The sequence below is a fragment of the Pristiophorus japonicus genome, chromosome 2 (genome assembly GCF_044704955.1).
Source record: "Pristiophorus japonicus isolate sPriJap1 chromosome 2, sPriJap1.hap1, whole genome shotgun sequence".
Classification (NCBI taxonomy): Eukaryota; Metazoa; Chordata; class Chondrichthyes; family Pristiophoridae; genus Pristiophorus; species Pristiophorus japonicus.
In genome coordinates this window covers 333,253,492-333,277,356 of record NC_091978.1, presented here as the reverse complement: position 1 = coordinate 333,277,356, position 23,865 = coordinate 333,253,492, and the positions used below count along the sequence as shown (strand labels likewise).

Here is a 23,865-nt window from a genome sequence, read left to right as displayed (position 1 = left end):
TAGGCCATTCAGCCCTTCTAGCCTGCACCGCCATTCAATGAGTTCATGGCTGAACATGCAACTTCAGTACCCCATTCCTGCTTTCTCACCATACCCCTTGATTCCCCTAGTAGTAAGGACTACATCTAACTCCTTTTTGAATATATTTAGTGAATTGGCCTCAACAACTTTCTGCGGTAGAGAATTCCACAGGTTCACCACTCTCTGGGTGAAGAAATTCCTCCTCATCTCGGTCCTAAATGGCTTCCCCCTTATCCTTAGACTGTGTCCCCTGGTTCTGGACTTCCCCAACATTGGGAACATTCTTCCTGCATCTAACCTGTCTAACCCCGTCAGAATTTTAAACGTTTCTATGAGGTCCCCTCTCATTCTTCTGAACTCCAGTGAATACAAGCCCAGTTGATCCAGTCTTTCTTGATAGGTCAGTCCCGCCATCCCGGGAATCAGTCTGGTGAACCTTCGCTGCACTCCCTCAATAGCAAGAATGTCCTTCCTCAGGTTAGGAGACCAAAACTGTACACAATACTCCAGGTGTGGCCTCACCAAGGCCCTGTACAATTGTAGCAACACCTCCCTGCCCTTGTACTCAAATCCCCTCGCTATGAAGGCCAACATGCCATTTGCTTTCTTAACCGCCTGCTGTACCTGCATACCAACCTTCAATGACTGATGTACCATGACACCCAGGTCCCTTTGCACCTGCCCTTTTCCTAATCTGTCACCATTCAGATAATAGTCTGTCTCTCTGTTTTTAACCACCAAAGTGGATAACCTCACATTTATCCACATTATACTTCATCTGCCATGCATTTGCCCACTCACCTAACCTATCCAAGTCGCTCTGCAGCCTCATAGAATCCTCCTTGCAGCTCACACTGCCACCCAACTTAGTGTCATCCGCAAATTTGGAGATACTACATTTAATCCCCTCGTCTAAATCATTAATGTACAGTGTAAACAGCTGGGGCCCCAGCACAGAACCTTGCGGTACCCCACTAGTCACTGCCTGCCATTCTGAAAAGTCCCCATTTACTCCTACTCTTTGATTCCTGTCTGACAACCAGTTCTCAATCCATGTCAGCACACTACCCCCAATCCCATGTGCTTTAACTTTGCACATTAATCTCTTGTGTGGGACCTTGTCGAAAGCCTTCTGAAAGTCCAAATATACCACATCAACTGGTTCTTTGAGGGTCTGGAACTTCTTCCCAAATGTAACCTTTATCTATGATGTACCCACCAACTTTTCCCACATGCTCAGCCCATAACCATCGCTCCTCTTTATGCAATCCTGTCTACTGCACGTACTTGTCTTTATAACTATTTGTATGTATCAGAATCAACGTGACCTATAATATGCAATGTCTCATCTTGATTAATAAACCCTACAGATATTTAAATTAAAATAAACACAAAACCTACCATGTATAGTTTCAGGTGTTATATCTTCAAAAAAGTATTGTGTAGCTTCAAATGCAGAATCAGGATCCTCTTGTTCATTGAAAAATGGTTCTAAGGACAGTAATGAATAAACAGAACAAACATTTGCATTCTGTTCTCAAAAATATTTAAACACAGAAGTTCCCTTTTCAACAAGAAGAATACGGATAGGCCTTCTGATTTATGGTTTGACTTGATTGAACCTCCGGTCCAGAAAAATTTAGGTTTGGTGCAATAAAAATCTTAAAACACAATGGGGCTGTTTGCATTGGAAAATTGGGCAGTAATGACTGAGAAATGGAGTGGAATTTAGTCCCATCCAATTTACACCAGTTATGGAAGCCAATTTTCTTGTGTGGAGAGGCAGACCAGGTGGTGCACAGACCTCCTGTTCGTTGCAGGTAGGAGTTTCCTTTCCTATTTACAAAGGGGCAGAAAGGGTCACAAACCATTTTTCAGCTGTCTTCAAGTCTCCAACATACCTATGGAAACCGGTCAGGAAGAAGGCCTCAGGTGGGAGTATCTCGGAGGTATAGCAGGAGGAGTCTTTAAAGAGCCTGCAGATTTTCCAGGTAATTGTTTTTGTTTATAATTTACCGTTGGCACTTGGGCTTCCAAGTCTTTATACAGTTGTCAGTATTTTTCTCCTAAGCTTCATTTATTGGCATCAGAGTTTGTCAACAAGGTTCCTCCAAGCGGTTATGTTCAGAGGAAGAGGAGCTTTGGAGGAATGCCAGGTATGCCAATGCCCGCTTCCTGCTGACCACATCCCTGCATCCACAGAGGGGAAATGTATCTCACTTTGATAGATGTGGTAGGAGCTCCTCTTCCCAAAGGAAGCTGTGCTGTGCCGATGGTATGACTATGAGATATGAATGCCTGACTAACCTTTGTAAGACCGTTCTAGAAGCAGCCAAATCACACCATGTTATGCATTATGTGGTACTGCATGAAATAAGCCATGCCAGGGTGATCAAGAGCCAGCATTGGCTATACCTGCAAGATACTCCCACCATTTCTGAAGGGCCCAACAAACCTACCTATGAATAACTGCGGGAACCTGGGTCAGCAGAGGGACTGATACTAAGCTGTCTCATCTGCTACAAGGATACCTGTGTCTACCATGCAGCATAGCTTTTGCACATGCAGGAACAGTAAGGATCAGTAGTGACCTGAAACTTGGCTGCACCTTTTTGGAGGTATGCTGCAGTGTTGACCTATGGAATTGGGCTGTTGAGTCGCAGAGGCAACCCTCTTAGCATGCCTCTCATGAGGTACCACTTGGACTTCAGCAACCAAAGAAGAGGCTGAGTGCTGTATTGCATTTTTACTTGTCTACAGATTCATGCCTGAAACTAGGAAGTCCTTTCCCTTCATCATGGCCAGCTAGTTCCCAATTGCCTGCCCTTTCAGTTTTGGTAAAAGCTGTTGGATTGACATGTATTTTAATACTCTCCAGAATCTTTTAAAATGACCTTCCTTGCCTGGGTCTCTCCACTTTAGTTCTCCCCAACCCATTAACAGCGCGCAATTTTGGTAATATAAATTTTATGTCTGTAGGAAGTAATAATTTTAAATCACTCTTAAATAAAACAAAAGTTTTACAGATGGCTGCACAGGGAAACTTTTTAGCAGAAGACTCATTGATACTAATGAATAATAGGATGGTTGTAATTTGTAGTCCAGCTAAGAGAAGAATTTCTCACTCTAGAATGATGATCAGGGAGAGCTCCAAAGTAGTTATGCAGATTGGAGGACAGTTTAATAAGAGACCCTGCAGTAGCTGAGCATGATGTCAAATGAAGCATCAGTTCCATTACGAGCAGCGTGCATGAAATTCCCATTCAAAATGGAAGTAAATTCAGTAATGATGGAAGATGGAACAGAGATAACGGACTATAAAATGGCAAAATATTAATGTATATAAGCCAAGCATGTAAATGAAAAGTTTAAGCTACTGTAAGAGGAATACTTTCAATTTAAAATAGTCTTCCCCGTCTCGTCTCCTGCCTTATAGGATACATTTTAATTTTATGGTCATTTCTTCTTCTCCGTGGAAACTTTCCATTCTGGGCCTGCAAACATCAGCTACAAGATCAGCCAGCAGCCCACATGGAGCATAGTTGGTTAGCATTTTATGTACACAGCAGTAAGACTTGGAGGATTTTAGAACAATTGTATTTACTTGTCCTACTGAGGGAAAATTATCTTAATACTACTATTTGCTAAAAAAAATGAATGTACTATAAAACTGTGTTCGAGGAACTCTCAATTTAACATGATTCTAAAACACCAAATTAAGTTTCTTACCAGGAAGTACATGTACTTTATACAGCAGTTTCAGTTTTTCTACAAGATCTGCATGGCACATTGTACCTATGAAAACAAATTACAGAACTTGATTAAAAGATCTGAAAAGATTATATACTCTTTTTAAAGATAAGCACAATGATCACTGTCTAGCTCGAGTGCTTGGATTTTTTTCATTTTGAAGCCTTTTTGTTGTTATAAAAGCCATTATAATAAAAACAAGTTTAGCAAGTTTAAAAGAGTAGGTCTTAATAAACATTATGGTTAAATAAAAACAATGAGCAACTTATTCAAAAAAACTATTTCTTGCACTATTCATAAACCAATGGATGAAATCACTTTGAATCAAACAAAAGAGAGTGGCAGTAGATGTAATAATTGACCTTGGGAGCAAAGGATAAGTCTGTCTGGCAGAAATGAGACACACTAGCACTTGAATGGTCATAAAAATGGTTTGTGTGTGTTAACAAAAACTTTAATGCATTTCAACTGGACTGGAGTGGTGTGCTATTCCCAGTTCTATGCCACTAGGAGTGCAAGTAACCCAAATTAAACCCAAAGCATCAGATTTGTTCACCATGACAAAGTGTATAGCCATTCCTCAGCATCAAGCTCACTGGGAATAATCTTTCTCTCAAACTGATGTCCTACACTGTATATTGCAGCATGTTGGTATATCAAATAATGATCAATCATTAGTATATATTCAATTATTTTCTCTTTTTTTGTTTAAATTGTTGATGTGAAAATTTCAACTGGATTTTTTTTGTACTCTCATTTTTGTTTTTAATAGTTTGATCTGTTAAATGCACCAACTTGCATACCCTATTAAAAATCCATTTGCCTATTAAAGATTGGGCTAAGTGTACTAAAGACAAGCAGTATAAGCTTTACACAATGGTGAATGAAAAATACATTTTTACTTACTTAATCCTGTGACAAATTCTTTGAAGTTTATTAAAGAGTCTCCATTCTCATCTAGTAGTCGGAATAAGCGTCCAGCTAATATATCTGAATGTGCACCACATGACCAGGGGAAAAGAAGTGCAAACAATCCTTTAAACTGTTCAAAGTCAATACGGTACTGTTCAAGATAAGGCAGGCTAGGATCATGGCGTTCTGTAGCGTTACTGTTTCCACCCCAGTAACAACTGGTGAGATGCTCAGCCTAAATATAACATTTTAAAAGGTCAACATGTTAACAATTTTCAAGTGGCGAATATAAAGATAACAAAGCAGTATTTATGCTGCATTATCATATTTTTTTTTAAATGAATAGAGAAAGAATATATTTAAAGAGAAAAATTTTAGAGGTTGTGCAGGTTATATTTGTGGAAAGGTCTGTGGTTAGTTTTCAGAAAGATGGCTAGCTGCATTTTTCCGTTTACTGTTTAAGCATTAGTGGAAATGGTAGAAGCAGTTCCCAAAGAACACATGGAAACATGGCTTTTATTGCTCCACTCTGCCTATCAAGCCTGCTTCAGTCACAGAACATGTAAAATCTTAATTTCCCGACAGCAAATTTTGCATAAAAACTACTTAGTCCCTAAAAATTCCAGAACATCTATTCATCCCCTCATCTCCAAAATTCAACCTTTCAGACAATAACCGGCCTCAGCAGCAGTAAGCATTGTACTGCAGCAATTGATTATCCCAATCTATTCTCTTTAATCTTCATTGCCAGTATCAAGCAGATGGATAAACATCCTTTTCTGGAAGAGAGTTAACTCGATCTACATTAAATGTTTTCACTGGGAGTTTGTTCAACACTTCACTACTTTATGGCGGGGGGGGGGGGGGGGGAGAAGAGAACAGAATTTTGATTGTTCATCTCTCGTTAATTTTGAAACTGTGCCCTCCAATTCTGTGTTCACATTCCATGCTAAATAAATAGCTTATATCCACTGTCATTCAGCATTTTAAAAGCCTAGATCATGTTCTCCAATCAAATCAGGAAGAGCAGTGCAAGGAAGGTAGTGCATGGGTCCTCTGCGGTCATCCCCCTGGAAAACGGACACACCGCTTTGGGTACTGTTGAGGGGGATGACTCATCAGGGGAGAGCAGCAGCATGGCTCTGCTGCACAGGAGGGCAGGAAAAAGAGTGGGACAGCAATAGTGGTAGGGGATTCTATTGTAAGGGGAATAGATACCGTATATACTCGCGTATCATGTGACTTTTGAAGACCTAAATTGTAACCTAAATTTGGGGGGTCGCATGATACGCGAGATACAAAATTTGCAGGTGTGAAGTGCTGGCCAAGATTAGGCTGTTAGGCTGTTAAGCAGAATCTCGGCATGCTCCAACAATCCTCTATGTAAAGACATTTCTCTTGGTTTCTCCTCTCACTCTCCATGATGGTTGTAAATCGAATATCCCTGGTTGATATTAGTTCCTCGATGCTCATGACCAAATCGTTAGTTTATGTGGAAAACAAGCCAAGTTCCTGCAGCACACCACTAACTACATCCTCCTAATGCAAAAAAAATCCATTTGACTCCTGCTGAAATTCTTCTCTTCAGGGGGAGAGAGAGTCGCGGAGGTCGGGGGGGGGGGGGGGGGGGGAGAGAGTCGCGGAGGTCGGGGGGGAGGGGGGGAGAGAGAGTCGCGGAGGTCGGGGGGGGAGAGAGAGTCGCGGAGGTCGGGGGGGGGAGAGAGAGTCGCGGAGGTCGGGGGGGGGAAGAGAGAGTCGCGGAGGTCGGGGGGGGAGAGAGAGTCGCGGAGGTCGGGGGGGGGAGAGAGAGTCGCGGAGGTCGGGGGGGGAGAGAGAGTCGCGGAGGTCGGGGGGGGGAAGAGTACGGAGAGAGAGCACGGAGAGAGAGCACGGGGAGAGAGTACGGGGAGAGAGCACGGAGAGAGAGCACGGGGAGAGAGTACGGGGAGAGAGCACGGAGAGAGAGCAGAATCCACTCGATGTTTCATGTTAAGGTCTGTATTCGATCTCAAAAAAGTGACTCGCATGATACATGAGATATATGGTAAAATCATGTTTTGGGGATGAAAATTTAGGGGTCGCATGATACGCGAGATCGCAGGATACGCGAGTATATACGGTAGGCGTTTCTGCGGCCGCAACCGAGACTCCAGGATGGTATGTTGCCTCCCTGGTGCAAGGGTCAAGGATGTCTCGGAGCGGGTGCAGGGCATTCTGAAAAGGGAGGGTGAACAGCCAGTTGTTGTGATGCATATAGGTACAAACAATATAGGTAAAAAACGGGATGAGGTCTTACGAGACGAATTTAGGGAGCTGGGAGTTAAATTAAAAAGTAGCACCTCAAAAGTAGTAATCTCAGGATTGCCACCAGTGCCACGTGCTAGTCAGAATAGGAATCGCAGGATAGCTCAGATGAATACGTGGCTTAAGAAATGGTGCAGAAGGGAGGGATTCAAATTCCTGGGACATTGGAACTGGTACTGGGAGAGGTGGGACCAGTACAAACCGGACAGTCTGCACTTGGGCAGGATCGGAATCAATGGCCCAGGGGAATGTTTGCTAGTGCTGTTGGGGAGGAGATAAACTAATATGGCAGGGGGATGGGAACCTATGCAGGGAGACAGAGGGAAATAGAAGGGGGGCAGAAGCAAAAGATAGAAAGGAGAATAATAAAAGTGGAGGGCAGAGAAACCCAAGGCAAAAAGCAAAAAGGGCCACATTACAGCAAGATTCAAAAGGGGCAGTGTGTTAAAAAGACAAACCTGAAGGCTCTGTGCCTCAATGCAAGGAGTATTCGGAATAAGGTGGATGAATTAACTGCGCAGATAGCAGTTAACGGATACGATGTGATTGGCATCACGGAGACATGGCTCCAGGGTGACCAAGGCTGGGAACTCAACATCCAAGGGTATTCAGCATTTAGGAAGGATAGACAGAAAGGAAAAGGAGGCGGGGTGGCGTTGCTGGTTAAAGAGGAAATCAATGCAATTATAAGGAAGGACATTAGACTGGATGATGTGGAATCGGTATGGGTGGAGCTGCGGAATTCCAAAGGGCAGAAAATGCTAGTGGAAGTTGTGTATAGACCACCAAATAGTAGTAGTGAGGTTGGGGACAACATCAAACAAGAAATAAGGGATGTGTGCAATAAAGGTACAGCAGTAATCATGGGCGACTTTAATCTACATATAGATTGGGCTAACCTAACTGGTAGAAATGCAGTGGAGGAGGATTTCCTGGAGTGTATTAGGGATGATTTCCTTGACCAATATGTCGAGGAACCAACCCGGGAACTGGCCATCTAGACTGGGTGATGTGTAATGAGAAGGGACTAATTAGCAATCTTGTTGTGCGAGGTCCTTTGGGAAAAAGTGAGCATATGATAGATTTCCTTATTAAGATGGATAGTGACAAAGTTAATTCGGAAACTAGGGTCCTGAACTTAAGGAAAGATAACTTCGATTGTATGAGGTGTGAATTGGCTATAATAGACTGGCAGAGGATACTTAAAGGGTTGACGATGGATATGCAATGGCAAACATTTAAAGATCACATGGATGAACTTCAGCAATTGTACATCCCTATCTGGAGTAAAAATAAAACTGGGAAGGTGGCTCAACCATGGCTAACAAGGGAAATTAAGGATAGTGTTAAAACCAAGGACGAGGCATATAAATTGGCTAGAAAAAGCAACAAACCTGAGGACTGGGAGAAATTTAGAATTCAACAGAGGAGGACTAAGGGTTTAATTAAGAAGGAGAAAATAGAGTATGAGAGGAAGCTTGCAGGGAATATAAAAACTGACTGCAAAAGCTTCTATAAATATGTGAAGAGAAAAAGATTAGTAAGGACAAACGTAGGTCCCTTGCAGTCAGATTCAGGTGAAGTTATAATGGGGAACAAAGAAATGGGAGACCAATTGAACCAATACTTCGGTTCTGTCTTCACAAAGGAAGATACAAATAACCTTCCGAATGTACTAGGGGACAGTGGGTCTAGTGAGAATGAGGAACTGAAAGATATCCTTATTAGGCGGGAAATTGTGTTTGGGAAATTGATGGGATTAACGGCCGATAAATCCCCAGGTCCTGATAGTCTGCATCCCAGAGTACTTAAGGAAGTGGCCCTAGAAATAGTGGATGCGTTTGTGATCATGTTCCAACAATCTATCAACTCTGGATCAGTTCCTATAGACTGGAGGGTAGCTAATGTAACACCACTTTTTAAAAAAGGAGAGAGAAAACGGGTAATTATAGACCAGTTAGCCTGATATCAGGAGTGGGGAAAATGTTGGAATCAATCATTAAGGATGAAATAGCAGCCCATTTGGAAAGCGGTGACAGGATAGGTCCAAGTCAGCATGGATTTATGAAAGGGAAATCATACTTGACGAATCTTCTGGAATTTTTTTGAGGATGTAACTAGTAGAGTGGACAAGGGAGAACCAGTGGTGTATTTGGACTTTCAAAAGGCTTTTGACAAGGTCCCGCACAAGAGATTGGTGTACAAAATCAAAGTGCATGGTATTGGGGGTAATGTACTGACGTGGATAGAGAACTGGTTGGCAAACAGGAAGCAGAGAGTCGGGATAAACAGGTCCTTTTCAGAATGGCAGGCAGTTACTAGTGGGGTGCCGCAGGGCTCAGTGCTGGGACCCCAGCTCTTTACAATATACATTAACGATTTCAATGAAGGAATTGAGTGTAATATCTCCAAGTTTGCAGATGACACTAAACTGGGTGGCGGTGTGAGCTGTGAGGAGGACGCTAAGAGGCTGCAGGGTGACTTGGACAGATTAGGTGAGTGGGCAAATACATGGCAGATGCAGTATAATGTGGATAAATGTGAGGTTATCCATTTTGGGGGCAAAAACACGAAGGCAGATTATTATCTGAATGGCGGCAGACTCGAAAAAGGGGAGGTGCAACGAGACCTGGGTGTCATGGTTCATCAGTCACTGAAAGTGGGCACGAATGTACAGCAGGCGGTAAAGAAGGCAATTGGTATGTTGGCCTTCATAGCTAGGGGATTTGAGTATAGGAGCAGGGAGGTCTTACTGCAGTTGCACAGGGCCTTAGTGAGGCCTCACCTGGAATATTGTGTTCAGTTTTGGTCTCCTAATCTGAGGAAGGACATTCTTGCTATTGAGGGAGTGCAGCGAAGGTTCACCAGACTGATTCCAGGGATGACTGGGCTGTCATATGAGGAGAGACTGGATCAACTGGGCCTTTATTCACTGGCATTTAGAAGGATAAGAGGGGATCTCATAGAAACATATGAGATTCTGACGGGACTGGACAGGTTAGATGCGGGAAGAATGTTCTCGATGTTGGGGAAGTCCAGAACCAGGGGACATAGTCTTAGGATAAGACGTAGGCCATTTAGGACTGAGATGAGGAGAAATTTCTTCACTCAGAGTTGTTGACCTGTGGAATTCCCTGCCGAGAGAATTGTTGATGCCAGTTCATTAGATATAATCAAGAGTTAGATATGGCCCTTATGGTTAAGGGGATCAAGGGGTATGGAGAGAAAGCAGGAAAGGGGTACTGAAGGAATGATCAGCCATGATCTTATTGAATGGAGGTGCAGGCTCGAAGGGCCGAATGGCCTACTCCTGCACTTATTTTCTATGTTTCTATGTTTGGTGAGTGTCCACTGAAACTTAAAGAAAACAAAGTTCCAGAATCACCCTCATCACTCTTCTCTAATCGCTCTCTAACATATCCTTGTGTGTATCAGTATCACAGAATCATTAAAAGGATTTACCAGTTTTCAAAGACTCACTTGTAATTGTCCATTCTCTCAAACAAAGTGACTCAAATCAATTATTTTAAGAGAGAATGAGTGATTAGAATGGTTTTGAAATTAAGCTATAGGATTATAGAAACATGCAATTCAATTGTCGGAAGCTTCTCCCTCCATTATTTTAATGGGGCATTAACCCATTTAAAATAAAGAGACTTATACATCTCTAAGTTGGATTGTTGTGATATATTGTGTGGAGGGATTTAAAAAAAAAAAATTCATTCATGTGATGTGGGTTTCACTGGCAAGGCCAGCATTTATTGCCCATCCCTAATTGCCCAAGGTGGAGATGAGCCGCCTTCTTGAACCGCTGCAGTCTGTTTGGTGAAGGTTCTCCCACAATGCTGTTACGGCGGGAGTTCCAGGATTTTGACACACGACGATGAAGGAACAGCGATATACTTCCAAGTCAGGATGGTGTGCAACTTGGGAGGGGAACTTACAGGTGATGGTATTCCCATGCGGCTACTGCCCTTGTCCTTCACCAACGATGTCTCCGCAAGATCCTGCAAATCCCCTGGGAAGACAGGTGCACCAACATTAGTGTCCTTGTCCAGGCTAACATCCCCAGCATTGAAGCACTGACCACACTCGATCAGCTTCGCTGGGCAGGCCACATGGTTCGCATGCCAGGCACGAGACTCCCTAAGCAAATGGTTTATTCGGAGCTCCGTCACGGCAAACGAGCCAAAGGTGGGCAGTGGAAATGTTACAAGGACACCCTCAAAGCCTCCCTGGTAAAGTGCGACATCACCATTGACTCCCTGGCCGAAAACCGCCCTAGGTAGAGAAAGTGCATCCGGGAGGGCATTGAGCTCTTCGAATCTCAACGGCGAGAGCGTGAAGAGTTCAAGTGCAGGCGGCGGAAGGCGCATGTGGCAAACCAGTTCCACCCAACCCTTCCCTCGGCGAATGTTTGTCCCACCTGTGACAGAGTCTGTGGTCTCGTATTGGACTGTTCAGCCACCAAAGAACTCACTTCAGGAGTGGAAGCAAGTCTTCCTCGATTCCGAGGGACTGCCTATGATGATGATGATGATCTAGGTGGTAGAGGTCGTGGGTTTGGAAGGTGCTACCGAAAAAGCCTTGGCAAGTTGCTGCAGTGCATCTTGTAGACGATTCACACTGCAGCCACTGTGCGCCAGTGGTGGAGAATGAATGTTTACGGTGGTGGATGGGGTTCCAATCAAGCGAGCCACTTTGTAGTGGATGGTGCTGAGCTTCTTGAGTGTTGTTGGAGCTGGATTCATCCAGGCAAGGGGAGAGTATTCCATCACACTCCTGACTGGTGCCTTGTAGATGGTGGAAAAGCTTTGGGGAGTCAGGAGGTGAGAAACTCGCCGCAGAATACTCAGTCTTTGACCTGTTCTTGTTGCCACAGTATTTATGTGGCTGGTCCAGTTAAATGCCTGGTCAATGGCGACCCCAGGATGTTGATGGTAGGGGATTCGGCGATGATAATGCAGTTTAATGTCATGGGCCGGTGGTTGGACGCTCGCTTGTTGGAGACAGTCATTGCCTGGCTCGCTTGTTACTTGCCATTTATGTTCTTATCAGTCCAAGCCTGAATAGCGTCCAGGTCTTGCTACATGCGGGCATGGACTGCTTCATTATCTGACAGTTTGCGAATGGCACTGAACACTGTGCAGTCATCAGCAAACATCCCCACTTCTGACCTTATGATGGAGGGAAGTCACTGATGAAGCAGCTGAAGATGGTTGGCCCAAGGATACTCCTACAGCAATGTCCTGGGGCTGTGATAATTGACCTCCAACAACCATAACCATCTTTCTTTGTGCAGGGTATGACTCCAGCTAGGAGGGTTTTCCCCAATGACTTCAATTTTACTCGGGCTCCTTGATGCCACACTTGGTTAAATGCTGCCTTGATATCAAGGGCAGTCACTCTCGCTGCACCTCTGGAATTCAGCTCTTTTGTCCATGTTTGGACCAAGGCTGGAATGAGGTCTGGAGACGAGTGGTCATGGCAGAACCCAAACTGAACATCGTTGAGCAGGTTATTTGTGAGCAAGTGCCGCTTGATAGCATTGTCGACGATACCTTCCATCACTTTGCTGATGATTGAGAGTAAATGGGGTGATAATTGGACAGATTGGATTTGTCCTGCTTTTTGTGGACAGGACAAACCTGGCCTGTTTTCCACATTGTCGCCAATGTTGTAGCTGTACTGGAACAGCTTAGCTAGAGGTACGCCTAGTTCTGGAGCACAAGTCTTCAACACAAGAGCCGGGATGTTGTCGGGGTCCATAGTCTTTGCTGTATCCAGAGCGCTCAACCGTTTCTTAATATCACATGGAGTGAACTGAATTATCTAAAGACTGACTTCTGTGATGGTGGGGACCTCAGGAGGAGGTCAATATGGACCATCCACTTGGCATTTCTGGCTGAAAATAGTTGCAAACGCTTCAGCCTTGCATTTTGTACGCATGTGCTGGGCTCCACCATCATTGAAGATGGAGATATTCATGGAGTCTCCTCCTGTTAGTTGTTTAATGGTCCACCATCATTCACGAGTACACTATTAGTTTTATTTGAGCATACAGACAACGGAGGACATGGGAATATTCGATGAAGAGCAATAATAAGCAAATTATTCCTGAAATCTGGAACAGCGCTATTAACTTAATACCTGTATTATTAAGTTGTTGAGTATTGCTGTGCATAAGCTAATTAAATCTGGTAAATCCAAGGGATACTGAATTCCTGAGCTGTCTAAGGATGAATTATTGGGCTGTCTAAGGATTAATGCCAAGATATAGTACTTTGTTGTACAAATGCAGTAAATTTCCATTTGCTACATGAACATACAAATGTTCAGAAAGAAGAATATTTCTCGTTTTAATGAAATAATCATTGGAACTTTCAACTTTGACTGGGGCCCAAAATGGTGAGATTGGATTGGCCGCTTCTTATACACCTTGCCCAATTTTCCTTTCCATTTCCACGGGAGGTCGATCTGATATCACCCTTTTGCGCCCCTGCCGGAGTTGAAGGTTCCGTTTGATGTGTAGGAAGTTGCTAACTTATGCTCAGAAATAGAAGCAAATAATTTAATTATTTTATGAATGAAATCACAAAACCAAAAAGACTAAGAAACCTGCTTGAACCGTAACAGGCTATCAGATACGTATACATTAAAGACCATCATGTTAAAAATAGCTGAAGTAGTTCCAACTTTTCATTTAGTTCTTGATCAATGCTATTCTAATTAAGTTGGGATACAACATTTAAATAATACAAGTAAGTAGTCCCAATAAGAGTTAGCACAGTTTTATGAAAGGGAAATCATGTTTGACAAATTTGCTGGAGTTCTTTGAGGATGTAACAAGCAGGTGGATAAGGGGGAACCAGTGGATGTAGTGTATTTGTATTTCTAGAAAGCATCCGATAAAGTGCCACATAAGAGGTTACTGCACAAGATAAAAGTTCATGGAGTTGGGGGTAATATATTAGCATGGATAGAGGATTGGCTAACTAACAGAAAACAGAGAGACAGAATAAATGGGTCATTTTCCGGTTGACAAACAGTGACTAGTGGGGTGCCGCAGGGATCGGTGCTGGGTCCTCAACTATTTACAATCTATATTAACGACTTGGAAGAAGGGACTGAGAGTAATGTAGCCAAGTTTGCTGATGATACAAAGATGGGTGGGAAAGCAAATTGTGAGGAGGACACAAAAAATCTGCAAAGGGATATAGACAGGCTAAGTGAGTGGGCAAAAATTTGGCAGATGGAGTATAATGTGGGAAAATGTGAGGTTATCCACTTTGGCAGAAATAATAGAAAAGCAAATTATAATTTAAATGGAGAAAAATTGCGAAGTGCTGCAGTACAGAGGGACCTGGGGTTCTTGTGCATGAAATACAAAAAGTTAGTATGAAGGTACAGCAAGGCAAATGGAATGTTGGCCTTTATAGCAAAGGGGATAGAGTATAAAAGCAGAGGAGTCCTGCTACAACTGTACAGGCTATTGGTAAGGCCATACCTAGAGTACTGCGTACAGTTTTGGTCTCTGTATTTAAGGAAGATTTTACTTGCATTGGAGGCTGTTCAGAGAAGGTTGATTCTGGAGATGAGGAGGTTGACTTATGAAGATAGGTTGAGTAGGTTGGGCCTATACACATTGGAGTTCAGAAGAATGAGAGGTGATCTTATCGAAACATATAAGATAATGAGAGGGCTCGACAAAGTGGATGCAGAGAGGATATTTCCACTCATAGGGGAAACTAAAACTAGGGGACATAGTTTCAGAATAAGGGGCCGCCCATTTAAAACTGAGATGAGGAGGTATTTCATCTCTCAGAGGGTTGTAAATCTATGGAATTCTCTACCCGAGAGAGCTGTGGAGGTTGGATCATTGAATATATTTAAGGCGTAAACAGATTTTTGAGCGATAAGGAAGTAAAGTGTTATGGGGAGCGGGCAGGGAAGTGGAGCCGAGTCCATGATCAGATCAGCCTTGATCTAATTGACTGGCGGAGCAGGCTCGAAGGGCCAAATGGCCTACTCCTGTTCCTATTTCTTATGTTCTTATAATATGCTTTAATTATAACCTCAGAAAATAACCCAGTATTGCACTTGGTTAATACTTTAATTTCTTTTAACAACCACAACTTTTTGTGTCGTCCTCTCTGTAACAACAGATGTATGTTGATCAATCTGGTGGGATTTTGTTTCAGTTTTTCCTCCAAATACCAGTCCAACTATAACAGTACACTAATCCAACATTTCAGCCTCAATGTTGCATTAGAAGCAGAATGTGCTATGGACTGGAAACTAAACTGAGACAGATCAAGCTCATTTCAGGACTCTTATCAGCTGCTGCAGAAATAAACTTTTAAATTCTATCGGAGCTCGATTCAACTTCAGATCCCAGAGGTTGGAAAGAATGATTTAAATCACTGCACTACTAATTCATCCACCATAACTTTCTACAAGTGGATGGTACCTGGCTAAACCAACAAAGCAGTTGTAAAACTACGAGTATTGGCGCAAGGAAGACGACTGAAAGAGCTTGATTATATACGCACAACTGGGCCATAACATGTTCTGCAATGTGGGGATGCTGCTGGGTGATCTGAATTGACACCATTTACATTGCAGGATGGACTGAGCAGCAACAATAGCAACATCAAATTACCCACACATCTGTAAGACAAAGTTGTGAATGTCATGTTATTTCTGGCTATGGATTGGATCCCGTGGAAGATCTGCTCAGGCAAGCAATATATTTTTAAAAATTGAACTCCTGTTTGAACAACCTTGAGAGCTCAGCTTCATGGCCTGAATAAAGTGGCAGTTTGGCACTTACGTAGTTTGCCTTTGAAGGGAGAAAAGTGGAATATTTCAGGAGCTGGTGTTCTGTGCCTCTGCAAGTGGTACACGGCCTCATTTATACCAATAGCTTTGACACTGTGTTGTTGGAAACACTTCCCTATTATCTAATGGGGATTTAAAAGCAGTTTATCTGCATATTAGCCATGCACAGAATATTATGAACAATGATGGAAGCTCACTGAACTAAAAAAGCAATTCACATGCCAATTAAGACAAAAACATCATTAGCATATGAAAGTTGCCTACCTTAAAAAGGACATAGAGTTCTTCCAGTTCATCTATAGTGAATGCTGTGTCCGTCACAATGGCTCGAACCTGGACATAAAAAGAAATTAAAAACAAAAGCGTATATTTAGATTAAAATGTAAACAATATATTCTGTACTATATTTGTAATTGTAAATAAGACTGTTAAAATGTGAAATGATTGAGAATATTTGCTTAACTGCACTCACTACATTACGCTTCGTGGTGTCTTCAAGAGTCTGGATCACTCGTAGTCGCTGCTTAAACCGCATCTGTTCAATCACATCTGCTCTGATGCTACCAAATTTCTGAGAAGATTAAATATGCACTGAATATAGAGTATACTATTAATAAATCTATAATAAAAACCTATTCAATAGTCTATCAAAGCTCCATTTCACAAAAAACACTTAATTGGAATCGCACATGAGCACCTCACCAAGTGTGATAAAACGGCAATTTCTATAAAGCAGGAAGCAATAAAAATCAAACCTGGAATGGTGCATATATAGCCCATTTGCCTAAATTTCTTCTAACTTACAAGGATAAATACAGTATAACATCTTAAAAAATTAAATACAAATGCTCAAATCTTGTGACTTTATTTGTAATGCATTCTGAGATTTTGTTTGGTGGTGATCAGAAGTCATCAACCTCCGCACTGTCAAGTGTTTCACTATCTTGTGACTCAATTAATCGATGCACAATCTGCCTCTAACTTTGGGAATTTTCAGTTCTCGCACATCTTCATTTATATCCTCTGGAGCTTGTTTCCGAGTCTTTCAGAGAAGAAATGAGTTCTGCATCAGTCATCTCTCTGCAAATGTCAAGGTCATCACCCATCAAAATTAAAGATCAAATTCTGTTTCATTCAAACCGGTGGGAGTTCTTTGACCAAAATCCTCAACTTTGACTGGGCTATTGTTTTCCCTCCCAGCCACTTTCCAAAAATTGCTGGAGTCAATAATACAGCGTTCATAATCAGTTGTAAAGATTTTCACATCTTTAATGCAACAAGGGTTCTTGCTTTTCCTGATCATGACAGGCTTCATCTTGTTCAAGCCTGTTTGCTTAGCGCACAACAACGTAAGGCATTCTTTTCTCATTTTGCCACAGCTCACTTTCTTTCCATTTGTTGCGTAGGTTTGATCAAGCAGGGCACGATAAAAAAAAGTCTGGTTTTGTCACAATTGTTATAATCAGGTGGATACTCTTAACAAATCCAGCAACACATTCTCAGTCTATGCATCAGCTGTGGGTTTGTCACTCTCCGCTATTTGTAAACAGGGATGTGTTTCATTTTCCAGTGGCATAAGAATCCATTTTATGCTTCAAAAGCTTTCCACAAAAGGTTCTTTGGCAAATTCATTAGCTTTAACTTTCAACAAGCAACTACAAAGCCAGACTTTGTGAGCTACTTTGTTATTAAACCACCTAAACATCACTTCATCAACATTGGCCATCTTACTTCCACGCTTCAATTTCTTATTCCAGTTCTCATTTTTTTCCCCCCCAGTCCTTCAAGATGTCCGCTTTTCTTTTCAAAATTCTAGAATCCAGAGTTTCTGAAATAACAGGCTTCTGTGCGACTAGCTTTTGAATCGTCAATTCCTTCACACTATTCAAAACATCCACTTGCTTGTGCAACAAACTATGGCACTTTTTTATTGTTAAGCGATCTTGAAATTTGACGTTCATTCCTCTCTCACCCACATAACACGAACAAACATTAGAGATAACTGAAAATCAAGTCAAACTGGTTTTAGACATATTGACTAATGAGCCCAATCAGACAACAAGGCGAAAGCCTAGGGCTAAAAGATGGAAAGTTTTGTTAAAGCGAGATTTTGGTGCACCACACTTGCATATAAACAGGAATTGCAAAAAATGAAATCGCATTGAAACAAACTTTTCACAATTGTTAATATAGAGAAAAAAAAAAGAGACTATATAAATTCTGTTAAAACAAGAATTGCAATTAAGCGAGTTTCAAATAAACGGGTACAACTGTACCAATGTCTCAGTTTGATGGAACAAAGTAATTTGGTCAATAGGCTTGTAGATGAAATTTTATCCAACTCAAACATACTTCCCTCGCCAGGATATTGTAAATCTAAAATTGTGAATATAATTCTCTATTGTTTTTCAAATGTTGACACAAAAGTTGCCACAAAAGTTGAATATTTGGGCATCCACAAGGAGAATACAGAATGCAGTGATTCATCTTAAAAAAAACCAATTTTCCCCCATGTGCAAAGACACCTCTCACTTTCAAATTGCACCTATGTTCCTTCAGCCACCATAACCTTTCTTTTAAGCCCAATACTTTCAGATCAACAGTCATCAATGGAACTATGCAATATGCTGCAAGTATTATTTTATGGGGGCAAACAAACAAATGAATAGTTTGGTGAAATAGCACAGTGTGGGAATGGGAAATTCTTGCTTGAACATAGGTCAATAATGTAGTCATGATGAAATCAAATGCTAAATACTAACAAAATGGTTACATAGCAGGGTATTGTCGTAGGGAGGAGAAAACAATGATTTTTATATGGGTGATTGGTGCTACTTTTAATGTGTTTTGGGTTGTTTTCCTAGAATTTCTCTTTAAACCACTTTCCGCCCTTATTGGTATTGGTATACTACAGGTACATGCAAAATATGCTCTCCACTCAAGGCTTTAACAGTAAAACAGAATCGGAGGCAACAAATTACTGAGGTAATGTGGTTAGAATTGTTGCTAGGCCAAAGTAACATAAAATCAGACATCACAATGTTTATTCTAAATCTTATCTTTAGGTCTGTGCCCTGCCAGGTAAGTGTTACATTGTAGATCTTAAGAATGAATAGAGCTGTTATAGTGACAACCCTCCAATTTGCAACAAGAGGATGGCAGTTGTACATCATTTTCAGGGATCTCTGGCAATGTTGGATCTTCATGTTTATTGAACAAACAGATTAAAATTTATTGGGGTTTTTGCAGATCACACAGTGGGGACATATACTGGAATAGTGTTCATGAAAAATATGTTACACAGACTGTCTATAATTTAAAAATATCTAGGATGAAAAGTTGTGCGGGCTGCATATTGGGGCACGCTATCCTCCCCGATCAATATTCAAAGATGCACTCCCAGCACTTAATCCTCTGAACGGGGTGCGTAAAAATGGAAAATGACATCTTAAATGCCAAAGGTGCAGGATTACATAAATCCACAGGGGTGATTGCTTTACCAGATTCATAAGAGGTATTGCTGACAGATCTAGGGAAACTTAATTGGAAATTGAAAGACAAGTTGCTTTGTTAAGACAGAATGCAGTATTAAAACCTTACAGGGTACGAAAACACTGGACGACAGATTTTATAGCACACTCAACATGGAGTTTCCTTCATTGGGAGAGCATGTCGGAACCTCAGGCATACAGATTGTTCATCTATTAAATTGTGCAAAGCTTCTATCAAAAGCATGAATTTATAAAATCTACCCTTTTAATGTTTTGTGTCAAACAATGCCTCTATAACATTCTTATGCATTACCCTGTACCTACATTTTTGCACCAAAATACAATGCAGTATCTTACAAAGTAAACATGGAAATGATAGACATGCGCAAAAGCAGAACCAGTATTTTCTACATTCAGATAGTACTGAGATGGTTAGAATAAATAGATGACATTGGCTGGAATTTCAGAATTGTAGGGCCTAAAATGTTAAAATTCATTAAAAGACATCAGGAATTCAAAGCACGCACAAAGCACCATGCCTTTCATCCTTCAGGAGCAGCTATATATAGACTGAAGTATCTATTATCTCCACATGATGAGGCATGTACTGAGCTACACCAAGCTTCCAAAACAGATTTTATATATGCATTACTTAATTTTTTCTTGAATATACATTTTTAATAAGTTTTTACTTACTTACATGAAGGCCACATCCTTCTTATAAAGTAATTATTCCTGACCCAGTCTTAGCTCTGCCAACCTGCATCTAAGCTCTCTGAACTTGGATTATCAGGGTGTATCCCTACAGTGAGTTAGCAATCTTACGTGTGTGAATTTCTCAGGAATTTGATTTGGAGACTCTTAAATATAGCGATGGCTTTCCACACAGTCATATACTCAAACAAAAATCTCAAAATAAATCTGGGGTGAGGGGTTTAAATCCCAATTAATGGATCGTCTTCTGTTAAAGAGAAATCCTCTTTAGTTGACTGTAATGCTCCTCAGCTGTTTGTGCACCACAAAATAAGCATAGTGAGAAATGGACATTACAGAATGGGCAAAGGATTGTACAGAGTTGAGACGACGATCTTATAATGCTCTGTCATTTATCCACCACATAGGCATTTAATGGTGACAGTATCAGACATATCTCTCCTTCCGGTACACATTGGGCAGAGGCTCATCAGTTCATAGACCTGCGAGCCAACTCAACATTCCTCCAGAGCAGCACAGCTGAAATGGAGATGGAGTTTCAATTATATTGATCGTATAATGCTTCATTTCTGTAGGATAAAGCTGTCTAAATCATAGGTTTATGACTTGCCACAAGGAATGGTTGAGCAAGAGATCACTGTGTCTTTTAGGCGAAAATTGGATAAACATTTGAAGCTTCAGGACTAGGGAGAAAAGCAATTCAGTAGGATTAGTTTTGGATTACTTTAGCAATGAACCAGAATAGACATAATGGGCTGAATGACCTCCTTTCGTGCTGTACATTTTTATGGTAAATGTTTACCTATGTAATTCCTAGTATGGTGCCATTTAATTTGTGATGATTTGTATTATAAGGAAGTGAGGGTAAAACATTATGCAAAACACCATCAGCAGTCTCCGTTATTTAAAAATACAACCGAGACAGCTGATTGCCAGCATCAGTATGTTGCAAGAAAGTTTCACTTCCCCATAACAGACATTAATCATGAATTCACCAAATTAAATTGTAGAAGCAGAGGTTTACTCTTAAAATAATCATAATTTGATTTTAAATTGGCACCAAGAACAGTAAGGGGGTTATGTGGGAAATTGCAAGTTTTCTATATTACTTCCATCTTTAAATCAGTAACAGACAAAGCTTAGAAAACGGAGTGTAAGATGGATGACTAAAGAATATGACCGAGTCATCACTGAATCAACTAACCTATCCTCAATTCAGTATGCAATAAGTGTGGTTATAAACGATTTAGTCACGTTAAACTTTTTTCTTCATATAAAAGGTTTTCTTTATTTTCCAATTTATTTTTTTCTGAACTTGGATCATCCTCCCCGCTACTAAACATGATTGAATTAAGTTAGACATCAACAGCATTCAACAAAAATCCTCAGCCACCACAGACCCATTTACCCAAATCCGATTTCACATTAGGTATGACTGAACGCTCAGTTACTCACATCATAGGAGCTCCTGATTAGTTTGAAGATATCAACTTCAGGGTAAGGATCCCCATCATCACTGAGAAGAGAATGAAGATGAGGGATGGGTGGCAATGTGCTGTCCTTGTTTGTCACACTGTCCAAGTATCTAGAGAACAAAAAAAAAGAGTTCATGCTGTGAAACTCTTCATCTTATTAAATAAAAAACATTAAAGCTGACGTATGTCTAAATTAGGGAGATGGACTTCTGTTTTTATGACAATTGACCATCACAGATCATGCGATGAGGAGAGACAGTTCCCCAATACCTGAAATTTCAATTTCTGGCAGCCTTCTAGTATTTAAATTCCAATTCATTTCTCTTCCAATACTTAAGTAATTTCTCCCCATTTATTACAATTAAGTTTTTAATACTAATAATAAAGAGCACATATCCAAGGTTCATCAATGCATTTATCATCAGTGTTAGTGCAGGTGGAAATTACAATAAACAGAAATTACAATAAACAGAGTTGGGTGGCAGTGTGAGCTGCGAGGAGCATGCTATGAGGCTGCAGAGTGACTTAGATAGGTTAGGTGAGTGGGCAAATGCATGGCAGATGAAGTATAATGTGGATAAATGTGAGGTTATCCACTTTGGTGGTAAAAACAGAGACACAGGCTATTATCTGAATGGTGACAGATTTGGAAAAGGGGAGGTGCAACGAGACCTGGGTGTCATGGTACATCAGTCATTGAAGGTTGGCATGCAGGTACAGCAGGCGGTTAAGAAAGCAAATGGCATGTTGGTCTTCATAGCGAGGGGATTTGAGTACAGGGGCAGGGAGGTGTTACTACAATTGGACAGAGCCTTGGTGAGGCCACACCTGGAGTATTGTGTACAGTTTTGGTCTCCTAACTTGAGGAAGGACATTCTTGCTATTGAGGGAGTGCAGCGAAGGTTCACCAGACTGATTCACGGGATGGCGGGACTGACATATCAAGAAAGACTGGATCAACTGGGCTTGTATTCACTGGAGTTCAGAAGAGTGAGAGGGGACCTCATAGAAACGTTTAAAATTCTGACGGGTTTGGACAGGTTGGATGCAGGAAGAATGTTCCCAATGTTGGGGAGGTCCAGAACCAGGGGTCACAGTCTAAGGATAAGGGGTAAGCCATTTGGGACCGAGATGAGGAGAAACTTCTTCACCCAGAGAGTGGTGAACCTGTGGAATTCTCTACCATAGAAAGTTGTTGAGGCCAATTCACTAAATATATTCAAAAAGGAGTTAGATGTAGCCCTTACTACTAGGGGGATCAAGGGGTATGGCGAGAAAGCAGGAATGGGGTACTGAAGTTGCATGTTCAGCCATGAACTCATTGAATGGCGGTGCAGGCTCGAAGGGCCGAATGGCCTACTCCTGCACCTAATTTCTATGTTTCTATGTTTCAAACAAAGTAAGTTCCACTTTTGCCATCTTTAAATAATTATTTAGTACAATCATCTCATGTCGTTCAAACTGAACAATGTATACATTTTTATTAGAAGCATTAAAATGAGTTATTGTACATGAAAATCTTGCTTCAGCTAAGATTACTGAAAATATATCCATTTGTGTCCTAACCCAAAACAACTGTTCTGGAATCCAATTTTTGAAATTTTATTCGTCCCACTTTATTGCAGAATTGTTACAACAAACTATAACCAAAAGAAAGCAACTAAAATGCACTCACTTTCCAAGTATAGTCATGGCCTCTCCATCATCCTTACAATTCAACAGTTTGTCAATATTAGCATCCAGCACAGAAAGAGCGAGTTGAAAGATGACTTTAATTCCCTCAAAGAAGAAGCAGTCCACAACAACAACAGCACTTTCAAAAGGCATTACACTGAGGAAGAGAGTGAGGAACCAGGAGAGCGAGATGGTGGAGATAACACCCAAATATTGCATACAGTCATAAAGCTGTGGCACATAATCCCTGGTAAGCTCCTCAAACACACCTTGATCCACCAATGCCCCTACAAAAAGCAGCAACAGAATAAACAACATTAAACCTTCATAATAACTGGTTTAAGTTCAAATTAAAAAGCGAAATATTTGTAATACAATATCTTTTCCACAATTTTCACCCTAAATGGCTTAGATTTTTTTATCTGTTTTTTGCCATTTCCAGGAGATCCAGGCTCTGGGTGGATTGTGAGTCTACATATCGTGATGCATAGGGCATCACAACTAAATGGGACAGGATAGGTGAGCCTTTTCCTGTCCATCACTTTTGTATGCAAGGGAAAAGTAGAAACAAAAATCTAAAAGGAAAACAATACCACATTGGTCTTCTTGAATATCTGATCCAGTTCATGCATTGGTGAACTAGAAAGATATACAGTAAAAATAAAACATAGGTAAAATCCACT

The 23,865-nt window shown here is 41.2% G+C and overlaps 1 protein-coding gene across 3 annotated transcripts in view; it reads right to left on the bottom strand.

The window, feature by feature from the left end:
• The window catches only part of tbc1d9 (TBC1 domain family, member 9 (with GRAM domain)), a 79,542-nt gene that overhangs the window by 3,869 nt on the left and 51,808 nt on the right, over positions 1-23,865 (bottom strand). Inside the window, exons 12-18 of one of the 3 annotated variants that reach the window (XM_070872138.1) lie at positions 23,184-23,469; positions 21,489-21,618; positions 16,292-16,399; positions 16,093-16,161; positions 4,678-4,918; positions 3,751-3,816; positions 1,423-1,512 (exon numbers count right to left, since the gene is read on the bottom strand). In XM_070872138.1, coding sequence (XP_070728239.1) covers positions 1,423-1,512; positions 3,751-3,816; positions 4,678-4,918; positions 16,093-16,161; positions 16,292-16,399; positions 21,489-21,618; positions 23,184-23,469 — 990 coding nt within the window. The remainder of the gene's footprint in view (positions 1-1,422; positions 1,513-3,750; positions 3,817-4,677; positions 4,919-16,092; positions 16,162-16,291; positions 16,400-21,488; positions 21,619-23,183; positions 23,470-23,865) is intronic. The other 2 variants (XM_070872140.1, XM_070872139.1) reach the window with 2 other exon arrangements.